This window comes from Camelus bactrianus, chromosome 6, assembly GCF_048773025.1.
Source record: "Camelus bactrianus isolate YW-2024 breed Bactrian camel chromosome 6, ASM4877302v1, whole genome shotgun sequence".
Lineage (NCBI taxonomy): Eukaryota > Metazoa > Chordata > Mammalia > Artiodactyla > Camelidae > Camelus > Camelus bactrianus.
Genome location: NC_133544.1, coordinates 3,235,776 through 3,254,027, shown reverse-complemented (window position 1 = coordinate 3,254,027; position 18,252 = coordinate 3,235,776). Strand labels below are relative to the sequence as shown.

Sequence of the window (18,252 nt, the reverse complement as noted above, 5' to 3'; positions counted from 1 at the left end):
GGTCTGGCTCATTCTCGGTGGTCATCGGAGCAGCAGGCGGGAACTGGCTCTGGTCCTTTACGCTTTGATTTCCTAAGACCCGACGTTACCTTTTCCATACGTGAGCTCAGAAACGCAATTCCTCTTCTGCAGTGACGCCATACGGGAGAAGATGAAGAAGAACTACATGTCCAACCCAAGCTACAACTACGAGATCGTCAATCGGGCCTCCCTGGCCTGCGGGCCCATGGTGAAGTGGGCCATCGCCCAGGTACTCAGCGCAGCCGGGGGCCCACGGGAAAGGTGGCTTCTCGTCCACTCACTCCTGACAACCACTGATCTGCCCTCCGCAGCTCAACTACGCGGACATGTTAAAGCGAGTGGAGCCCCTGCGGAATGAGCTGCAGAAGCTGGAGGACGATGCCAAGGACAACCAGCAGAAAGCCAACGAGGTGGAGCAGATGATCCGTGACCTGGAGGCCAGCATCGCCCGCTACAAGGAGGAGTACGCCGTCCTGATCTCGGAGGCCCAGGCCATCAAAGCGGACCTGGCTGCTGTCGAAGCCAAGGTACGATTGTCTCCCACACACAGCCTCTCTGCCAGCTCCCCTGAAACACCCCGTCTGTGCTCGCGGCCTCCCCTGGTGGAAGCCAGATTAATGGACCTCGACGTGCCCTGTGTGTACCACGTTCGTCTCGGAATCAGCTCCTCAGTGTCCACAGGAGCCCTGATGACTCCTTCCTGCGTGTCCACTGAGTGGCCTTAGACAGCAGCTGGGCAGTCTGAAGCCAGTGACCCCCCTCTGCCTGGCCAGCTCCAGACCCCTGTTCTCCCACCTTGGGTTTCACAAGTGGCGTCACCGAGGGCCTGCTTGTCAGGGTCTCCCATCCATTGCTGTCCCCACCGCTCACGCCCACACTCCTCTTGAACCTCAGAGCAGGCTCATTAGTCTCCTGCCACTAGCGTCTGTTCCCTCCAGGTCAACCCTCACCTACGGGTTCCTCCCACCTTGGGGGCACCTGCTTTCTGACCCCAAGGCTGCTCACACATGAGTCTCCAGTCCCACCCTTCATTCTCCACTCTCATCTTATGCCCTCGGATTCTGAGATGTGTGTCACCTGGGTCGCAGCTCCTCTTGGGTCTGAACAACTTGAGCATGCTTCTGGAAAGGCCCCCCCAGAACCCTTCCCACAATGGGGGGAAATATATTTGCCCTTCTCAGTGTAAATCCTGTTTGACTTCCGTTTCAGGTGAACCGGAGCACTGCTCTCCTGAAGAGCTTGTCTGCTGAACGTGAACGATGGGAAAAAACAAGTGAAACTTTCAAGAACCAGATGTCCACCATTGCTGGGGACTGCCTGCTGTCAGCTGCGTTTATTGCTTACGCAGGTTATTTTGACCAGCAGATGCGTCAGAACTTGTTCACCACCTGGTCGCACCACTTACAGCAAGCCAACATCCAGGTAACCATGGCAGGGGACGCCACAGCAGTGCGAGCCAGACTGATGGGCAGTCAGCCCTCCAGTCTCACTGGGAAGCTGCCCGCCTGCAGCTGTGCGGGGGCCATAACCGCTGTCACTCTCAGTTCCGCACAGACATCGCGAGGACGGAGTATCTGTCCAACGCTGACGAGCGTCTCCGCTGGCAGGCCAGCTCCTTACCTGCAGACGACTTGTGCACAGAGAACGCCATCATGCTGAAGCGCTTCAACAGGTACGTGCTGGGCCGGGGGGGGCCACCGAGCGGGGTGCGCCCATTCGTGTCCGTGAAGGCCTAAACCACCCCTGAACACGGACCAGGACCTGTGACCGAGGAGGAGGGCACGGCTGCCACTTCACCACGTGCCCTTGTGTAGCTTCTGATGTTTGTACAAGCGCTTGTGTGTGTTGGGTGTTTTATTGACTGCGTGACCTTGGACAGATCACGCTCGCCTTTCTGCCTTCTTTTCCTTCTCTGTAAAATGGATGTGATCACAGCATCTGTGTCTCAGGGCTGTTGTGACGGAGTGAGGAGTGTGTGTTATCTGCCGGGGTCCCGGCGGCATAAACTCTGTAACTGCTGGCTCTCGGTGCTGCTGCAGTGTGGGTGTGATACCTGCTCTCTTAGAGTTTGCCATTGAGGGGGCAGCAAATAATACAGAGAACAGTCATCCAGCGCAGGGTGCCAGGCCTTCGGAGAAGAGCACGTGCAGGACACAGAGGAGCACCTCTGTGTCCCCAAGAGAAAAGAAGTTTTAACTGCAGCCCTTCGTAACAGAGTCTGTGTTTAGTTACCTCCTCATCACAGTTCTTCAGAAAGATGATTTTAAAGTCTTAAGTCATGTTTGTCTCTACTGGTGAACCTGGAAACCACGCTTGAGGCCGGGGGCAGCCTTTCCATCACCTTGTCGGGCGGGGCTCTGTCTGCTGTGTTGTGCTTCCCCATGGCCTCTCTGACCTGCTCTCCTGTGGCCTCGTTCCCAGGTATCCACTGATCATTGACCCCTCGGGACAGGCCACAGAGTTCATTATGAATGAGTACAAGGACCGGAAGATCACGCGGACCAGCTTCTTGGACGACGCCTTTAGGAAGAACTTGGAAAGTGCGCTGAGATTCGGCAACCCCCTCTTGGTCCAGGTTTGTGTGTGCGTCTGAGTTCCTCAGACCCTGTTTCCAGGGATGAACACCTTTTAAGGCTGTGATTAGTTTTTCCCAAATGAATTCATATGAAATAAAACTGAGTCACATAATATAGATAGTGCTACTGTTCGAGCTTTGTGAGACATCATCTGATATCAAAGCAAGGAGAAGAGGTTGATCCAACAAAAGCAATGTTTGCACTTAAAGTTCCACTTAATCTAGATGACCCCTGTCTGTGGGGACTTTCTGCAGTGATGGAAACATTCTGTAACTCGTTCTGTCCTGTGTGGTGGCCACACGGGCTCCTGAGCACTTCCTGTGGTTAGTGTGCCAAGGAACTGAATTTTTAATTTTACTGAAGTCGCCATGTGGGCCTAGTGCTCACTTCACTGGACAGCGCAGGTCCAGATGGCTGGGTGGCTTCCAGGGACATGTATTTACGTGGAGCAGGAGGTCAGCTATTTGGGTGAACGTGAACACCGTGACCCTCTCACCGTGAGTAACACCTCACACGTACGTATCTAGGACGTGGAAAGCTACGACCCAGTTTTGAATCCAGTGCTGAACCGTGAAGTCCGGCGAACAGGGGGGAGAGTGCTGATCACCCTCGGTGACCAGGACATCGACCTGTCACCGTCATTCGTCATCTTCCTGTCCACCCGAGATCCAACCGTAAGGAGTGAGGCCCTTCCAGGTGAAAACGGGGTGTTTGGTGGTGCTGCTGACGCAGCCAGGCCGACTGTTCTGTTACCCCTTTTGGCAGGTCGAGTTCCCACCTGACCTCTGTTCCCGGGTGACCTTTGTCAACTTCACTGTCACCCGAAGCAGTTTACAGAGCCAGTGTCTCAATGAAGTACTGAAAGCAGAGAGACCCGACGTGGACGAAAAGCGCTCCGATCTCCTTAAACTCCAAGGTGTGTCCGGATGCATAGCTTCTAGACTCTCGGTGCAGGTGGGAGCAGAGCCCCCGCAGGACTGGGGCGCCCCAGGCTTGCCAGGCGCTTCCCAGAGCCGTACTGTCGAGCGAGCGGAAGTGCTGTAGTGAAGTTGCATGTTTTGATCACTTCAGGGGAATTCCAGCTGCGCTTACGTCAGCTGGAGAAGTCTCTGCTGCAAGCCCTGAACGAGGTGAAAGGGCGCATTTTGGACGACGACACCATCATCACGACCCTGGAGAACCTGAAGAGGGAGGCCGCCGAGGTGACGAGGAAGGTCGAGGAGACGGACATTGTGATGCAGGAGGTGGAGACCGTGTCCCAGCAGTACCTGCCGCTGTCCACCGCCTGCAGCAGCATCTATTTCACCATGGAGTCTCTGAAACAGGTGGGCGCGGCGCGCACGGCCGGGGCGTGGTGGCCGGCAGCCGGGCTCCGGTGCTCACGGCCGGGCGCCCTGCTGCTTTCAGATCCACTTCCTGTACCAGTACTCCCTGCAGTTCTTCCTGGACATCTACCACAACGTGCTGTACGAGAACCCCAACCTGAAGGGTGTCACCGACCACACACAGCGCCTCTCCGTCATAACCAAGGACCTCTTCCAGGTACTGCGCACCCGCCATCCCAGTGGGGGGGGGGGCCCCGCAGGGGCGGTTCCCCAGGGACAGCAGCGTCCCCTGCATTCGTCTCCAGGTGGCGTTTAACCGGGTGGCCAGGGGCATGCTGCACCAGGACCACATCACCTTCGCCATGCTGCTGGCGAGGATCAAACTCAAGGGCACCGTCGGGTGAGTGGGCCGCCCTGCTTCTCTTCCCGCCACTAGCGTTACGATGGGATGAGTTCTTTCCTTTCTTTAAGGCGTTATTGCCCTTTTAGAGACAGTAGAAATGAACCTTAGAAGACGTAGCTAACCTGTGGCCCCCTCCCAGGGAGCCCACCTATGAGGCCGAGTTCCAGCACTTCCTGAGAGGGAAGGAGATCGTCCTGAGTGCTGGCTCGACGCCCAAGGTCCCCGGCCTGACCGTGGAGCAGGCCGAAGCAGTGGTGAGGCTGAGCTGCCTCCCCGCGTTCAGAGACCTGATCGGGAAGGTCCAGGCAGACGAGGTAGGTGCCGTGCGGGCCCCAGCGGAGAGCCGGCCTCTCCCAGGAGGTCAGCGGGCAGGAAGTCCACGTGTTGTATCAACCCGGGACGTGTTGTGTCTTCTCACGTCAAACGCCTGACCCACTGGCCTGACCTCTGTGCCCGCGGCATGGGCTCTGCGTGGGGTGACGCGCCGCTGTTTCTCCACAGCAATTCGGCATCTGGCTGGACAGCAGCTCCCCGGAGCAGACGGTGCCGTACCTCTGGAGCGAGGACAGCCCCGCAAGTAAGCCCCCAGCGCTCCGGGCCCACGCATAGAGGTGGGCTCTGCCGCTCGAATGCGGGGACGCCCCCAAAAGCAAAAAGCCGCTGATTCCCAAGAAAAGCCCTTCCGTGTGAAACTTGAGGTGCTGGCTTGGAAGTGGGAAATTAGAAAATTCTAAATTTCTGGTGCAACTCGTGCCTAAAGAACAAAAGAGAAATTTATGGGAAGGTCCTTGCCCAGCACTGGGGAAACTGGCTGTTTCTGGGTGTGTGTCACGAGGCTTTGGGCCAGCCAGGCCCCCCAGGGGAGGGCGGGAGGGAGAGCTCCGCGCGGCGGCAGGTGAGCAGTGCGGGCCGAGCGGTTCCTGTGATCTTAGGTGTTCTTGAGACTCTTCAGCGGTTCTCCACGGGCAGGCTCTGTAGTCATTTAAAGTCAGTAACTGCCCTGTGCCCACAGAGACCCTGGTGTTGTCACAGCTGCGTCCAGAGGGTTCAGGGAAGACTCAGGGGCTGGGGTTCTCAGGGCAGAAAGGATCAGAGGGGGTGTCATGATTTCTGGGGTGCTGAGCCGAGTCTTGGACACCGAGTGTTTGGGGAGCAGAGGCTTGCGACAAGAACAGCCCAGGCAGGGGACACCTCACGGTCTGTGCCGTCACCAACCCCAGCCCTTCGCACGGCCTCATTTCAGCACCCATCGGGCAGGCCATCCACCGCCTGCTCTTGATTCAGGCCTTCCGCCCCGACCGCCTGCTGGCCATGGCCCACATGTTTGTTTCGACAAACCTCGGGGAGTCCTTCATGTCCATCATGGAGCAGCCGCTGGACCTGACGCACATCGTGGACACGGAGGTAGGTGCTGGCCCCTGGACTCGGAGCCTGCACGTCAGCACGAGCCCCGCCCAGTGGGCTCTGCTCCCTGGACAGTCCGCCGTCGGGCCGGACACTCCCCCTTGACTCCGACTTCCCCACCTGCAGGTAAAGCCGAACACTCCCGTCCTCATGTGCTCTGTGCCCGGTTATGATGCCAGTGGGCACGTGGAGGACCTGGCGGCCGAACAGAACACGCAGATCACATCCATTGCCATCGGTAAGGTGCCGGGTTAGTCCCCTGGGTGGAGCCCCCTGAGTTCTCAGTGGACACCGGAGCCCAGGCCCGCCGTGCTGACGCTGGGCTTTCTGGTTCCAGGCTCGGCGGAAGGCTTCAACCAAGCAGACAAGGCAATAAACACAGCCGTGAAGTCAGGCAGGTAGGCTTGCCTGGTCTCGCTTTAGAAAGCGCGAGTCCCCCGGAATTCAGGCAGGACATGTGACGTGTGGCTGTGCCGTGTCCTGCCCGCAGGTGGGTGATGCTGAAGAACGTCCACCTGGCCCCCGGGTGGCTGGTACAGCTGGAGAAGAAGCTGCACTCCCTGCAGCCGCACGCCTGCTTCCGGCTCTTCCTCACCATGGAGATCAACCCCAAGGTGGGCGCGGAGGACCAGGCTGCTCAGCGCTGCTCCAGCATCTGTTCTGCCCCGCAAGAGCATGGAGCCGAGCTGGCGCGCTCGTGGGGCCGGTGGTGACAGGCACCCTGTCTTCCTCAGGTGCCCGTGAACCTGCTCCGAGCTGGCCGCATCTTCGTGTTCGAGCCACCCCCGGGCGTGAAGGCCAACATGCTGCGGACGTTCAGCAGCGTGCCTGTCTCCCGGATCTGCAAGGTAGAGGCCGCCCTCCTGCTGCACCCCGGGCTTCAGCGGCACCACAGTGGCTGGCGACACAGGCCTGGGGAGGCTGCCGCCTGGGCCCAGATTAGCGTCTGCAGCCAACGTCTTGGTACCAAGCAGAGGCCGGGCTCGTGGCCAGGAGAAGGGGGTTGTGGCAAGAATTTCGCATCAATTCTGTGTTTCTTAAGCATGATTTCATTTTATGTCATAACTCACGGTTTTGTGCCATTTTTAGAAAATTGTCTTCTATCTAATGGCTGAGTGAATCTCACACTGTAATCGGGAACTCATCTTTATTAATAGGAAAATTGGCATGTTTTTCTCTTAGCAGTAAGATTTGTATTAATCATTAAGGTCAGGGTGGTTCCAGTGTTAGTAGTGGAAAGTTTTTTTTTTTTAAGCTTTTGGAGGAGCAGGGGAATTAAGTTTACTTGCGTATTTATTTTAACAGAGGTACTGGGGATTGAACCCAGGACCCTCGTCTATGCTAAGCACCCACTCTACCACTGAGCTATACCCTCCTCTCCATGGAAAGCTCTCTTTAAGGCTTAGATTCGACGGAGGACTTGCGCTGTTTTCTTAGACGGACACGGGGCTGCTCTGCTGGCTCTGACCTTGCTTACTTTCCCCATCCAGTCTCCCAACGAGCGTGCTCGCTTGTACTTCCTGCTGGCCTGGTTCCACGCCGTCATCCAGGAACGCTTACGCTACGCGCCTCTGGGCTGGTCGAAGAAGTATGAGTTTGGGGAGTCTGACCTGCGGTCGGCCTGCGACACGGTGGACACGTGGCTGGACGACACAGCAAAGGCAAGTGTGGGCCGTGCCGTGCCAGGGGGGGAAGTGCACCAGTCACCGCCCCCGCAGGGGCCTGCCTGCCCGCTGTGAGCGGAAGGAGGGAAGTGGCCCCTGCCCCGCACACGCGTGACCTCCACTTCTCCCCCAGGGGAGGCAGAACATCTCTCCGGACAAGATCCCATGGTCCGCGCTGAAGACCCTGATGGCCCAGTCCATCTATGGCGGGCGAGTAGACAACGAGTTTGACCAGCGTCTGCTCAACACCTTCCTGGAGCGTCTGTTCACCACCAAGAGTTTCGACAGTGAATTTAAGCTGGCCTGCAAGGTCGACGGGCACAAGGACATCCAAATGCCGGATGGCATCAGGTAGTGCCTGCGTCCGGACCCACAGCGCAGACGCGGCACTTCAGCACCGTGAGCAGCAGTGTTAACACGTGTGCCGCTTTTCCAGGCGGGAGGAGTTCGTGCAGTGGGTGGAGCTGCTCCCCGACACCCAGACGCCCTCCTGGCTGGGCCTGCCCAACAACGCCGAGAAAGTCCTCCTCACCACTCAGGGTGGGTACCTGCCGCCCAGCCCCACCTTCCCTGCCCAGACCCCAGCCTCCCCTCGCTCCGCTCCCAGGGGAGGCAGAGAAAATGACCAGCCCCCGTTGGTGTCTTCCCTGCATTGCAGGCTCTGTATCTACAGAAACGAGGTCTGGAAACTGCATTGAGGTTTTTAATCTTAGATTCAGAAATAATTTCGTCTTTTCTTGTTTAAAAAATAGGGGAGTACTTAGCATTAAGTGATGTTTTAAAGTTCTGAGGCTCTTTATTGGATGAAATTATCGAATCCTGTGGGTTAAAAGTGTGGTCCCAGACCAACAGCCTCAGCACAACTTTAGAACTGGGGCTGCTGGGCCAGGGCGGAGTCACTCAGGCTTGAGAACCGGACTCCTCCTGATGGGGAACAGGCCAGAGCTGGTGGTTCGCCCAGACTCACACAGCTGGTTGACAGGACAGACCAGGACCGTTCACCTCGGGTCCTCCCTTCAGCTCTGTGACGAGAACCCGGATGCCGAACAGGTTTCCCGGGGTTGGGCGTTCCCAGTGCACCAGCATGTGCGGAGCTCACTTAGGGTGTTAGTGCTGGTGCCACCTGCCAGGACGCCCCCTCAGTGCCGTAGTGACCATTACCTCAGCTCTCTGTCACGCCAGTGCTAGGGACATCACACCCAGTCCTGTTATAGAAGGCCCAGGGCAGTGGTGCCCAGGGTTGTGCCCCACGTGGAGGCCATGACGTCCGAGCCCACAGGGGCCAGGCCTGGGGAAAGCCGGGCCCTTACGTCTCTAGTCTCCAGCCTCCAGGTGGCAGCGCTGCTCGTAGCTGGACTCTGAGCACTCAGGCATAGGTCAGAGACAGGGACACCAAGGTAAAACAAGGCAGGGACCGGTGGGCACAAGCAGAGTGCAGAACACGCAGGTGGCTGCCATGTGGCTCAGCGTGGTCCCAGCGGAAAGTGGTCACGCGTGAACGGTACGGTGGCTTCCCTGCCCACAGTGCCCGAGCCCGCTCCCTGACCACCCTGCTCCCAGGGCATCCCAGGCTCCACAGTGAACGCGAGTCTTAAAGACCCCTCCTGGGGGTTTGCACTTAGGCCACTGGTTCCATCCCCACAGCCGTGACCTGACCTGGGGGCAGCATTTCTTTGGTCGCTGCCGCCTTGTCTGTCGGGCCAGGCCGCTGTCCGTGTACTGTTACCCCGTGTGAGCTCATGCTGTGCCCGTCCCTCCCTCCCTGCGGCCCAGGCGTGGACATGATCAGCAAAATGCTGAAGATGCAGATGCTGGAGGACGAGGACGACCTGGCCTACGCGGAGACGGAGAAGAAGGCCAGGACCGACTCCACGTCCGACGGGCGCCCCGCCTGGATGCGGACACTGCACACCACCGCCTCCAACTGGCTGCACCTCATCCCCCAGACGCTCGGCCACCTCAAACGCACGGTGGAGAACATCAAGGTGGCCTGCCACCCCCAGTTCCTCCGGCCTAGGGGCGGGGGTGGGGTGGAGTCGAGCTCAGTGTTGTCGGGGTGGGGCCCAAGGGCTGGGCCTAGTTAAACTGGCCGGAAGCCCCTCGGGTGAGGCTGTCCATCTTCCTCGAGGAGGTAGACGCCTCCAGAGGAAGCGGTGGCAGCCTTGTCCCCTCTTCACGGAGCTGCCGGGAGCCGCCGACAAGCAAGGCCGCAGCTTCACTCGGGCTCTAGACCAAGACTGCGCTGTGAATCCGGGGCCCCAGAGGCTCAGTTACTGCCGCTTCTTTTTCCCGCCAGAGAGAGGACCTCTTTCTGGCCCCTTTCCCCACCTTCACTCTGGCCTGCTCTTCTCTCCCGACGATTTTAGGATCCTTTGTTCAGATTCTTCGAGAGAGAGGTGAAGATGGGAGCTAAGTTACTGCAGGACGTCCGGCAGGACCTCGCGGACGTCGTCCAAGTGTGCGAAGGCAAGAAGAAGCAGACCAACTACCTGCGGACACTCATCAACGAGCTGGTCAAAGGTGCGCAGCCGGGCCGCAGGCGCCGGCCTCCCTGCGCTTCGCAGGCGGCAGGTCCCGGCCAGGTCTCGCCCGAGCTTCCTTCTGCCCAGACTTCTCTCTGAGGGCAGCTCGGGGCCCTCAGCTGGGGGCAGACTTAGAAACGCCTGGTTCTGCTGGTTCACCAAACGTTTACCAGAAGCTTCGCTTCCCTTCTGCGAGCTCTAGGGAGGGCCGGGCAGGGAGGGCAGGGCGGGGTGCTGGAGGCCGAGGCCTGGGGCCCCCGAGCCCGGACTGGCAGCGCTGCTGAGCTGCCGCTGTGATGGGAGCTGGTGGCTGCGGTTCTTGGGGTGGTTGTGCATCTCCAGACACACCCTGGCCATCAGCCTGGACTGAGTGCAGAGGAGGTGCAGGAGGGCGGTGGCCCATCCAGGGTGTGGGGGCAACAGAGTCACACGTGGGGTCACACCTGCTGTCACCTGTGTCCCCACCTGTGCCGAGGGAATTGTCAGAACTGACGCTGGCCCGGGGCTCCTCGCTTGCAGGGATTTTGCCTCGAAGCTGGTCCCATTACACGGTGCCCGCCGGCATGACCGTCATCCAGTGGGTGTCCGACTTCAGCGAGAGGATCAAACAGCTACAGAGCATCTCCCTGGCAGCGGCATCCGGTGGCGCCAAGGAGCTAAAGGTGGTGAAGGCTGCTTCTGAGGGGCCTGGGGCGGGCGCTCGGGGGACAAGGCCGGGCCTGACCTGCAGGAACGGGTGGGGCCCACTCCTCACCTGGGGCTGCTTCCTCCCGCAGAACATCCACGTGTGTCTGGGCGGCCTGTTTGTGCCCGAGGCGTACATCACCGCCACCAGGCAGTACGTGGCCCAGGCCAACAGCTGGTCCCTGGAGGAGCTCTGCCTGGAAGTCAACGTCACCACCTCTCAGGGCGCCTCCCTGGACGCCTGCAGCTTTGGCGTCACGGGTGAGTAGGGGCTGCCCTGGCCGGGCTCCTCCGAAGTTCCCCTCCTGGCTCCGGCCCGCCGCTGGCCAACACGCCCCCCTCACGGCCACCCTGACGGTGGCTCCCACTCAGCAACCGGGACACGGGAGAGCCATGCGTCCGTCCCCACCGAGGGCCCGTGCCCACCTCAGGGGTCCTGACTTGCTCCCTGCAGGCTTGAAGCTGCAGGGCGCCACGTGCGGCAACAACAAGCTCTCGCTGTCCAACGCCATCTCCACCGTCCTGCCCCTGACGCAGCTGCGCTGGGTCAAGCAGACGAATGCAGAGAAGAAAGCTAACGTGGTGAGCGGCTCTTTTCCGGTCAGGGGTGCTCTGCGGGCACCAGTAGAGCTAAGGCGAGGCCCCCCGTGTCCGCCCCAGACACTTGCCGTCCCTGGAAGTCACTCTGCACCCGAGAAGCCATCCGTTCCCCTCTGTCGCCAGGGCCACCTTTCCCTCCATCCATAGGCCGTCTGCCCTTTCCCTGCAGGTCACCCTTCCTGTCTACCTGAACTTCACGCGGGCAGACCTCATCTTCACGGTGGACTTTGAGATCGCCACCAAGGAAGACCCGCGCAGCTTCTACGAGCGTGGCGTCGCCGTCCTCTGCACGGAGTGAAGCACGTCCCCGCCCCCTTTCTGTAACAGTACAACTTGATATTTAACACATGTTTATTATTAAATGTTGGAAGGTATGGACTTCTCAGAGCAAAGTCTTTAGTGTGAGGTCAGAGGAAGCCGGACGGAGTGTGGCAGTTGGAGTGGTGGGGACAGGAGGGACACCATACGTGTTTTTGCGGGTCGATGGCACGGCTTGTTTTATGAATAAAACACTAAGCATGATCTGGCTCCAGCGTCTGTCTCTGCTCCAGCTCCTGCTAGGAACCCAGGGACCCTTCACATTCAGAGAGGCAGCCACGTGCCCGGCCTGGGTCTGTGACCAGCACCCCCAAGGCCAGACCCAGCAGCCCTGCTGCCCCAGGGTGGAGCCCGGCGGCACTTTCTGTGCCTCCCTTCCGCCTCCTCCCTGGCGCCTTCATTCCCAGGGGCCCCGAGGTGGTGGCAGGTAGAGGCGGCTGGTCAGCTGACGACTTGTTCTGGGTGGAGGTGCCGGAACTGTTTCCCGTGAAACAGGTTTCTGGCCTCTCTGTAATTCGCAAGAGCTCCTAGGATTGACGGGTGATCGGCCCAGGCACTGGCACAGACCCTGCGATAAAAGCCTGTTCATCCTGCTGGTGGGCTGGGGGCTGCCTGGGAACCAAGCTTGGCCACCAGCAGGAGGACATCCTGAGGCCCTGGACGTTCAAGCCCTGCCCCCCGACCCCAGACTCCAGTGGCTTCCCGCGGCATCCTGGGGGTCTGAGCTAGGGTCAGAGCCTCCTCCCACCCGGTTCTGGGACGTTCCCTCTGGGGTCCCTTGGTGGCCTGACAGCAGTCCAAAGCCATATTCAACTGAAAAATGTCTTTCTCTGAACCAGTAAATAAGGCTTTTTAGCTTTTCTTGAGTCAGTGGGAGTGTTGAACGGGGCTGCAGGCGCTCAGCTGAGAGCTGGGGGTGCCGAGGGGTGCCCACAGAAAGCCTGTGGGCACGTGTCCCCACCTGACCTTGCCACCCCTGCCCCATTCACAGGTGAGGGGCCCGGCAGCAGTTCCGGACGCAGAGGGAACGCGGTCCTGGAAACCCTGAAAGCCCACCAGGCAGGACGCGGGGGCCCCCGAGCGGGAGGCGTCGGCTTCAGCCCAGAGGGCAGGAGCCAGACCCTCACCCACCGCCTTCCACGTGGCGGGGCAGGGGAGGGGGCAACGCAGGCCCAGGACTGAGGCTCCCTGCTGAGGGTCCACGCTGACCACGAGGAGGGCCCGAGGCCCCTACTTGCTGCCCCCCAGCCTCACCCCACCGCGAGCTCAGTCCGTGGGGCCCAAGGCAGACCCACGTCGGACCACCTTCACCTGCCACAGGAGGGTCCAGGTGGATGGTGGGCCTCACCAGGCAGAGCTGGCAGGGGGACAGAGGAGGTCTGGAGCATGGACAGCACCCGCCCGGCCAGCTGGTCCACCCCCACCTCCCAGTGCCCTGGAAGAGCCACCTGGCTGTGAGGAACAGGACAGGCGCGCCTCTCCTCGGTGGACGCCCCTTTACTGGCTCTCGGGACAGCGGGCTCCTGCGTGGCGGCCATGGCGAGGGGCTCTGCTCCAGACTCGGCTCTGTGCCTACCTGCCGGGAAGTTTGTAAAAGGCTCAGTGAGAAGGAAGAAGGAAAGCGAGCCCGCCCCCCGCCCCATGTTCTCAGCTGTTACCCAGAGGAACGCTATGGCAGGATGGCAGGATCTGCCCACCGGGCCGCCCTGCTCAGGAAACCCCGCGTCGGGGGGCACAGGACTGACTGTGGGGGCGGAGACGGCGTCTATGCGAGGGCCAGGTCCCGGGCTGCTCCAGGGAGGGTCCCCCGACAACCGCACCCTCTGCTCCGAGCCGGCGCTCGGCCTGGCCTCCACCTCCGCGTTTAGTTGGGGCCCATTTGTTTTCAATATTCTTACAAAACAGTCTTTTCATCAGCCCCGAGAGCTCGACCCTCCCCCTCCACTGGAGGCAGCTGTGGGTGAAAATTGCCAGGGGAGGAGGGGAGGGCCAGGAAAGAACCACAGCCAAGACCCAGGTCAGCTACAGAGCACCGGGCCCCCAACCACCCCACTCCCCACGTCAAGGTTTACAAAAATACACAAATATTTAGTGAAAGTGCGGAAACTAGGGTCCGGGGAGGTGGGACCCAGAGACAGCACTGAAGATGCCTGCTGCCAACACCTTAATCTCAGGCTTTCAGTTCCCAAAACGGTGACAGTGAACTTCTGTTGTTCAAACCTTTAAAAAGAGATATAAAAGGGGCCAAGTGTTTCACTGAAGCTTCTTTTCATGTTCATCAGCCTCGGTTCCGACCCCCGAGGCCCCAACTCCCGTCAAGGCAACACCCACCCCACACCCAGGGCCAGGCTGGTTCCGCTCACCTCGGGCTAGGCCCCATACTGCTTCTTTTTCTTATTTCTCTCAGGCTCAGCAAGTAAAAGTTCCAGTTTCCTCTTGGAGAATGAGAGCTTGGGGCCCCCTGTCCTCAGTCCTGAGCCTGGGTGGCGGCCAGGACACTCTGGCTCTGCCCGGTGTGTGTCTGCCAGTCTCGGGGGTGCCCGGTCCTCCTCCATCATCCTCGAGTCCGCTGGGGGTCTGGGAAGCCTGGCTGCCCGCCGCTGCGCCTCCAGGCTGCTGGTGCCCACAGGCTGCAGGCCCACGTCGCTGGCCTCCAGGGATGCAGGGTCCCAGCCAGCGGCTGGCAGCACCAGGACTGGGATGTTCGGTGAGAGGGGGTCTTCGGGGCTCACTTCCCCTGGACTCCTGGATGTGAGCGCGTGCAGAGGCACGTTACAGTTCACGTCACCCAGAGAGCAGTCGTTGAAACTGCAGGAGGAGTGACTGGGGGCGTCTTCCGAATCACCGTCGTAAGATCTAAGAACTGACGACAAAAGCGCTTCTGAGCCAGTCAGCAATCTCCAGCAGAAGAATAAAATAGAACACACCCCTTATGTGCGTAACGTATCTCATCCACCACTGACACACAAATTTTGCCTGATCTGCCCTGCAAATAATCTTTCTTTTACCCCTGAGTCAGTGCTTTGGACTGAGGGGCTTGGCTGGAGAGCTAAAGTGCCCGCAGCTCATCAGCACCACGTCCGGGTAACCATGGGCGACCCCGAGCTGCGCTGGGGCTCCTTCCAGAAGTGCTAACAGGGCCCCGGGAAGACTGGCAAGCCGTGGGGTGGAGCCACACGACTCCACATGGGTGCACCTCCGGGCACTTCCCACCCCGCTGACCCGCGGCCTCAGTCATACACACGGAGAGGACCCCAGGGCAGAGTCAGCAGGGACCCCTGGGGGCCTTTCACTTGGATGAGAAGCTCCCGAGGGAGCTCTTTTCCTCTTTGGATGGTGGACACGTTTATTCCAGAAGGTAAAAGTGAAAATGATCACCACACACTACAGGCAGCCGTAATCATTTCACATACATATCAGAACAGGTGGAATCCATGAACTGGGCACCTGTTCCGGTGACCTCCCCCCTGGCAGAGGAGTGAGCATCCTTCGAGGCCCCGAAGCCCCAGCGCCCAGCCTCACGCTGCAGACGAGCCGGCAGGGTCGGTGCTCACTAACCCCGGGGTGCCTGGCCGCTCAGCTCTTCACTGGGTCTGGGTGGAATGACTGAGCAGCACGCAGGCCCTGCTCATCAGTGGTCCCTGGTGTCTCAAACCACCGTGAGGCCAGAATTAACTACACCTGTGTGACCAGTGAGAGTGAATTTAATTTTGATTGAGATTCATCGCAAACCTATGGTCTTGTCAATCTTTAAGGCAGACTACTTTGAGTCTTGTCTAATTTAAAAAGTTTGAAAGAGAAAAAAACATCTGAAAGAGGAAAAACAGTCAACTTCAATAAAGTGAAGTTTGTCCTCAAATATAGTAACACCGCTGGGCAGAGAAGACTCACAGGGCAGGCCTGAGACGGCTCTCCTTAGAAAGGGCTGCTTGCACAGTTGTCCTTGGCTGGCCTCTGGGATCGTGGATTTCAGGGGGTTCCCGCCTTTCCCCAAAGACAGGAGCGGTTTCTGGCTCATTTTGTGACATACCTCTCTCCAGGTACCTTCAACAAAGTCCATGTGGTTCTTCTTGCGACTGGCCTGGGGGGACAAAAGGAGGCTTGAAGAATCCTTCCTATGAAGGGGGATGGATGGCAGCTTCATGTTCAAGGGCAAGGGTCAGGGCTCCACAGCCCAGGCCAGTGGTTCCTCCCTCGCTGATACTCGCGGGTGGCAGGCCTGCGGGGTGGGTGTTGATGAGGAAGTCCGGGCACAGGCCGAGGACCACTTCGCGGGCTTGGTTTGAAGGACTGAAATGCAGACCTGGGAGAGCCAGGAATGCGGCCAGGAGACAGACTGCTGCTGGGTCCAGTCCCCGGCGTGTCGGGAAGAGCTGGAGGGCCCCGCTCTACACAGCTCCTGGTCCTTGCTCTGGACCCAAAGCCAGAAGATTACCCACCCCAAACCCTTCTGCACAGATGCAGAAGCTGGGGCCCCAGGAGGGGTCTGGCCTTGCTCAGGGTCCCCGGGAAGAGCCCAGGGCTGGCATCAGACATTCTAGAACCCTCCCCCAACACCAGGCTGCCAGGAAAACAACCCTTGTTTTGTTTTTAATCAAAAGATTAGAAGATTAGGACAGGAATTTGAACACCCACAGCTGGGAAAAGAGAAAAGATATGACACCAAGAACCACCAAGAAGACTAATTCCAAGGAGGGGTCGGGCCCAGGCAAGTGTTCTGCCTTCAGGGACATGGGTCCTTCCCTCGGGGACATGGGGTCTTCCCTCAGGGACATGGGGTCTACTCTGGGGCTCTGGCTCCTTCCACCCCTCAGGCTGCCCCTCCCCACCCACAGGGGTACCTTGAGGCTCCGGAGCGTTTCTCTGCCCCTTCTGGAAGCCGGCCCGGCTGCTGGCCGCGCTGAACGCCACCTGGATGCCGCTGGGTCGGCCGGACTTCAGACCAGCCGTGGCTCAGCTGCTTACGGATCTTTCACGTGAGTGAAAAACAGGTTCACAGGGATGACGCGCAGGCCAGTGGTGACAAGGGGTCGGGATAGGGCCGACCACACGAGGGCAGGAGGGAACTTTCTGAAGCCACGGAGCTGTTTTGTCTCCATGGTTGTTCCACGGGTTCATCTGTCCAAAGTCAGAGCTACTGTCAAAAGGGGTGAATTTTACTGGAAGGTGTAGCTCAGTAAGAGAAATCCAGGGAGGTTTCAGTTTAAAAAAAACAATTTTTTGTGGGGGATAATTAGGGATTTTTTATTTTATTTTTTACTTTAATGGAGGAACTGGGGATTGAACCCAGGACCTCATGCATGCTAAGCACATGTCCTACCACTGAGCTATACCCTCCCCACCTCAAATTGTTTTTAATTAAAAGGAAAGCCACAGGCCGCTGGTGGTGGGGAGGATGGTACTTCAGTTTGAGGAAAGCCCCTGTGCACCCAGACACTCATGGGAAAGTCACATGTCGCTGACATGAAGGTTCTAGAACATTAGAGCAGGGAGTGCCCCGATCCAGCCCCCATGTTCTCCCCCTACTTTGTTTTTTAATAGATGAGAAATTTAAGCTGAGTCCGGGGACTGACTTGCCCACAATGACATAAACTCAGTTTTCCTGAGAAGCGCAAGGTTGTGAAAAACATTCAACAATTTAAAAAGAAAGAAAAAAGACCTGTTCCCACAGGGGAGCAGAGAGAGGCCATCCATCAAAGTGAAACAGAGCGAACGACTCGCTGAGGAGAGGCTACCGAGCTCCCTGCAGCCCCGTGCCGCCGGCGCCCTCCGATCCGCGGGCGTCCCTCTCTCCCTGTTGGGAATCGGCCCGTCCCCACCGCACGCCGGCCCCCCGGTAAACTCAGGCCCCCCAGCCTGGGCCCCTGGGAACCCCCGTTCTGAGGCCAAAGTTCAGAGACACAGGAAATGCTACAAACCAGACCCTAAAGCACCATACAGAACAGCGCTTCAAAGGCTAAAACGGTTCCCAGCAAAAACCAGAAATCCACTTTTGTTGCTGTTGTTTTTAGGAAGGAACCGAAGTCCGCAAACTCAGGTGTCACCAGTTTCCCCTCCCGTGGTCCCCGTCCCAGGATCCCACCCGGGACACCACGTCACGTTTAGTTCACGTCTCCTCGAGCTCCTCTTGGCCGCGAGGGTTTCTCAGACTTCCCTTGCTTTTGGTGACCTTGACAGTTGGGAGGAATATTCTGGAAGATGTGCCTCGACTGGGATTTACCTGGCGTTTTTCTCATGAACGCCTTGGGTTAGGGACTTGGGAAGTGTGACCCAGTGGTGAGCTGCGTTCTCACCGCAGGCCATCGGGGACCCGCACTGTCACCGTGACGTGTCTGTCACCTGGCCGGGCCAGCCAGACTTCTCCCCTGTACCGTCACCTTCCCTCCCTTTCCAACTCATCCTCTTTGGTTTTTTGGAGGGGGGCATAATTAGCTTATTTATTTATTATTACTATTATTTTTTAGCAGAGGCACTGAGGATTGAACCCAGGATCTTGTGCATGCTGAGCACACACTCTACCGCTGAGTTATCCCCTCCCCCCAAACTCACCCTCTTGGGAAGAAGCATCTGTGCGCAGCCCCCAAGCAGGAGGGACAGCTGTCCTGACGCCCGGGGGGTGGGGCACAGCTGTCCTGGCACTCGGGGGGGGGGGGGCAGCCCCGTCAGCCCCTCGGCCTGGGTGGTTCTCCCACTCCCTGACTTATTTGCTCCCGCACCTGTCAGTGTGGACGTGCT

General features: G+C 58.9%; 1 protein-coding gene and 1 pseudogene across 1 annotated transcript in view; one reads left to right on the top strand and one right to left on the bottom strand.

Annotated features, from left to right (window-relative positions):
• DYNC1H1 (dynein cytoplasmic 1 heavy chain 1) overlaps positions 1 to 11,721 on the top strand; it is a 61,273-nt gene extending 49,552 nt beyond the window's left edge. Inside the window, exons 53-78 of the mRNA XM_074365017.1 lie at positions 133 to 250; positions 333 to 548; positions 1,231 to 1,443; positions 1,566 to 1,693; positions 2,443 to 2,596; positions 3,125 to 3,271; positions 3,363 to 3,513; positions 3,669 to 3,922; positions 4,005 to 4,139; positions 4,228 to 4,322; positions 4,465 to 4,639; positions 4,827 to 4,902; positions 5,569 to 5,729; positions 5,856 to 5,967; positions 6,067 to 6,127; positions 6,220 to 6,343; positions 6,464 to 6,577; positions 7,220 to 7,390; positions 7,527 to 7,744; positions 7,830 to 7,933; positions 9,167 to 9,378; positions 9,760 to 9,913; positions 10,435 to 10,577; positions 10,692 to 10,860; positions 11,054 to 11,181; positions 11,369 to 11,721. Coding sequence (XP_074221118.1) covers positions 133 to 250; positions 333 to 548; positions 1,231 to 1,443; positions 1,566 to 1,693; positions 2,443 to 2,596; positions 3,125 to 3,271; positions 3,363 to 3,513; positions 3,669 to 3,922; positions 4,005 to 4,139; positions 4,228 to 4,322; positions 4,465 to 4,639; positions 4,827 to 4,902; positions 5,569 to 5,729; positions 5,856 to 5,967; positions 6,067 to 6,127; positions 6,220 to 6,343; positions 6,464 to 6,577; positions 7,220 to 7,390; positions 7,527 to 7,744; positions 7,830 to 7,933; positions 9,167 to 9,378; positions 9,760 to 9,913; positions 10,435 to 10,577; positions 10,692 to 10,860; positions 11,054 to 11,181; positions 11,369 to 11,497 — 3,862 coding nt within the window. The 3' untranslated portion in view covers positions 11,498 to 11,721. The remainder of the gene's footprint in view (positions 1 to 132; positions 251 to 332; positions 549 to 1,230; positions 1,444 to 1,565; positions 1,694 to 2,442; positions 2,597 to 3,124; positions 3,272 to 3,362; positions 3,514 to 3,668; positions 3,923 to 4,004; positions 4,140 to 4,227; positions 4,323 to 4,464; positions 4,640 to 4,826; positions 4,903 to 5,568; positions 5,730 to 5,855; positions 5,968 to 6,066; positions 6,128 to 6,219; positions 6,344 to 6,463; positions 6,578 to 7,219; positions 7,391 to 7,526; positions 7,745 to 7,829; positions 7,934 to 9,166; positions 9,379 to 9,759; positions 9,914 to 10,434; positions 10,578 to 10,691; positions 10,861 to 11,053; positions 11,182 to 11,368) is intronic.
• Positions 11,722 to 13,555: 1,834 nt separating this feature from the next.
• LOC105080018 (uncharacterized) lies at positions 13,556 to 17,820 on the bottom strand (annotated as a pseudogene).
• Positions 17,821 to 18,252: the final 432 nt, after the last annotated feature.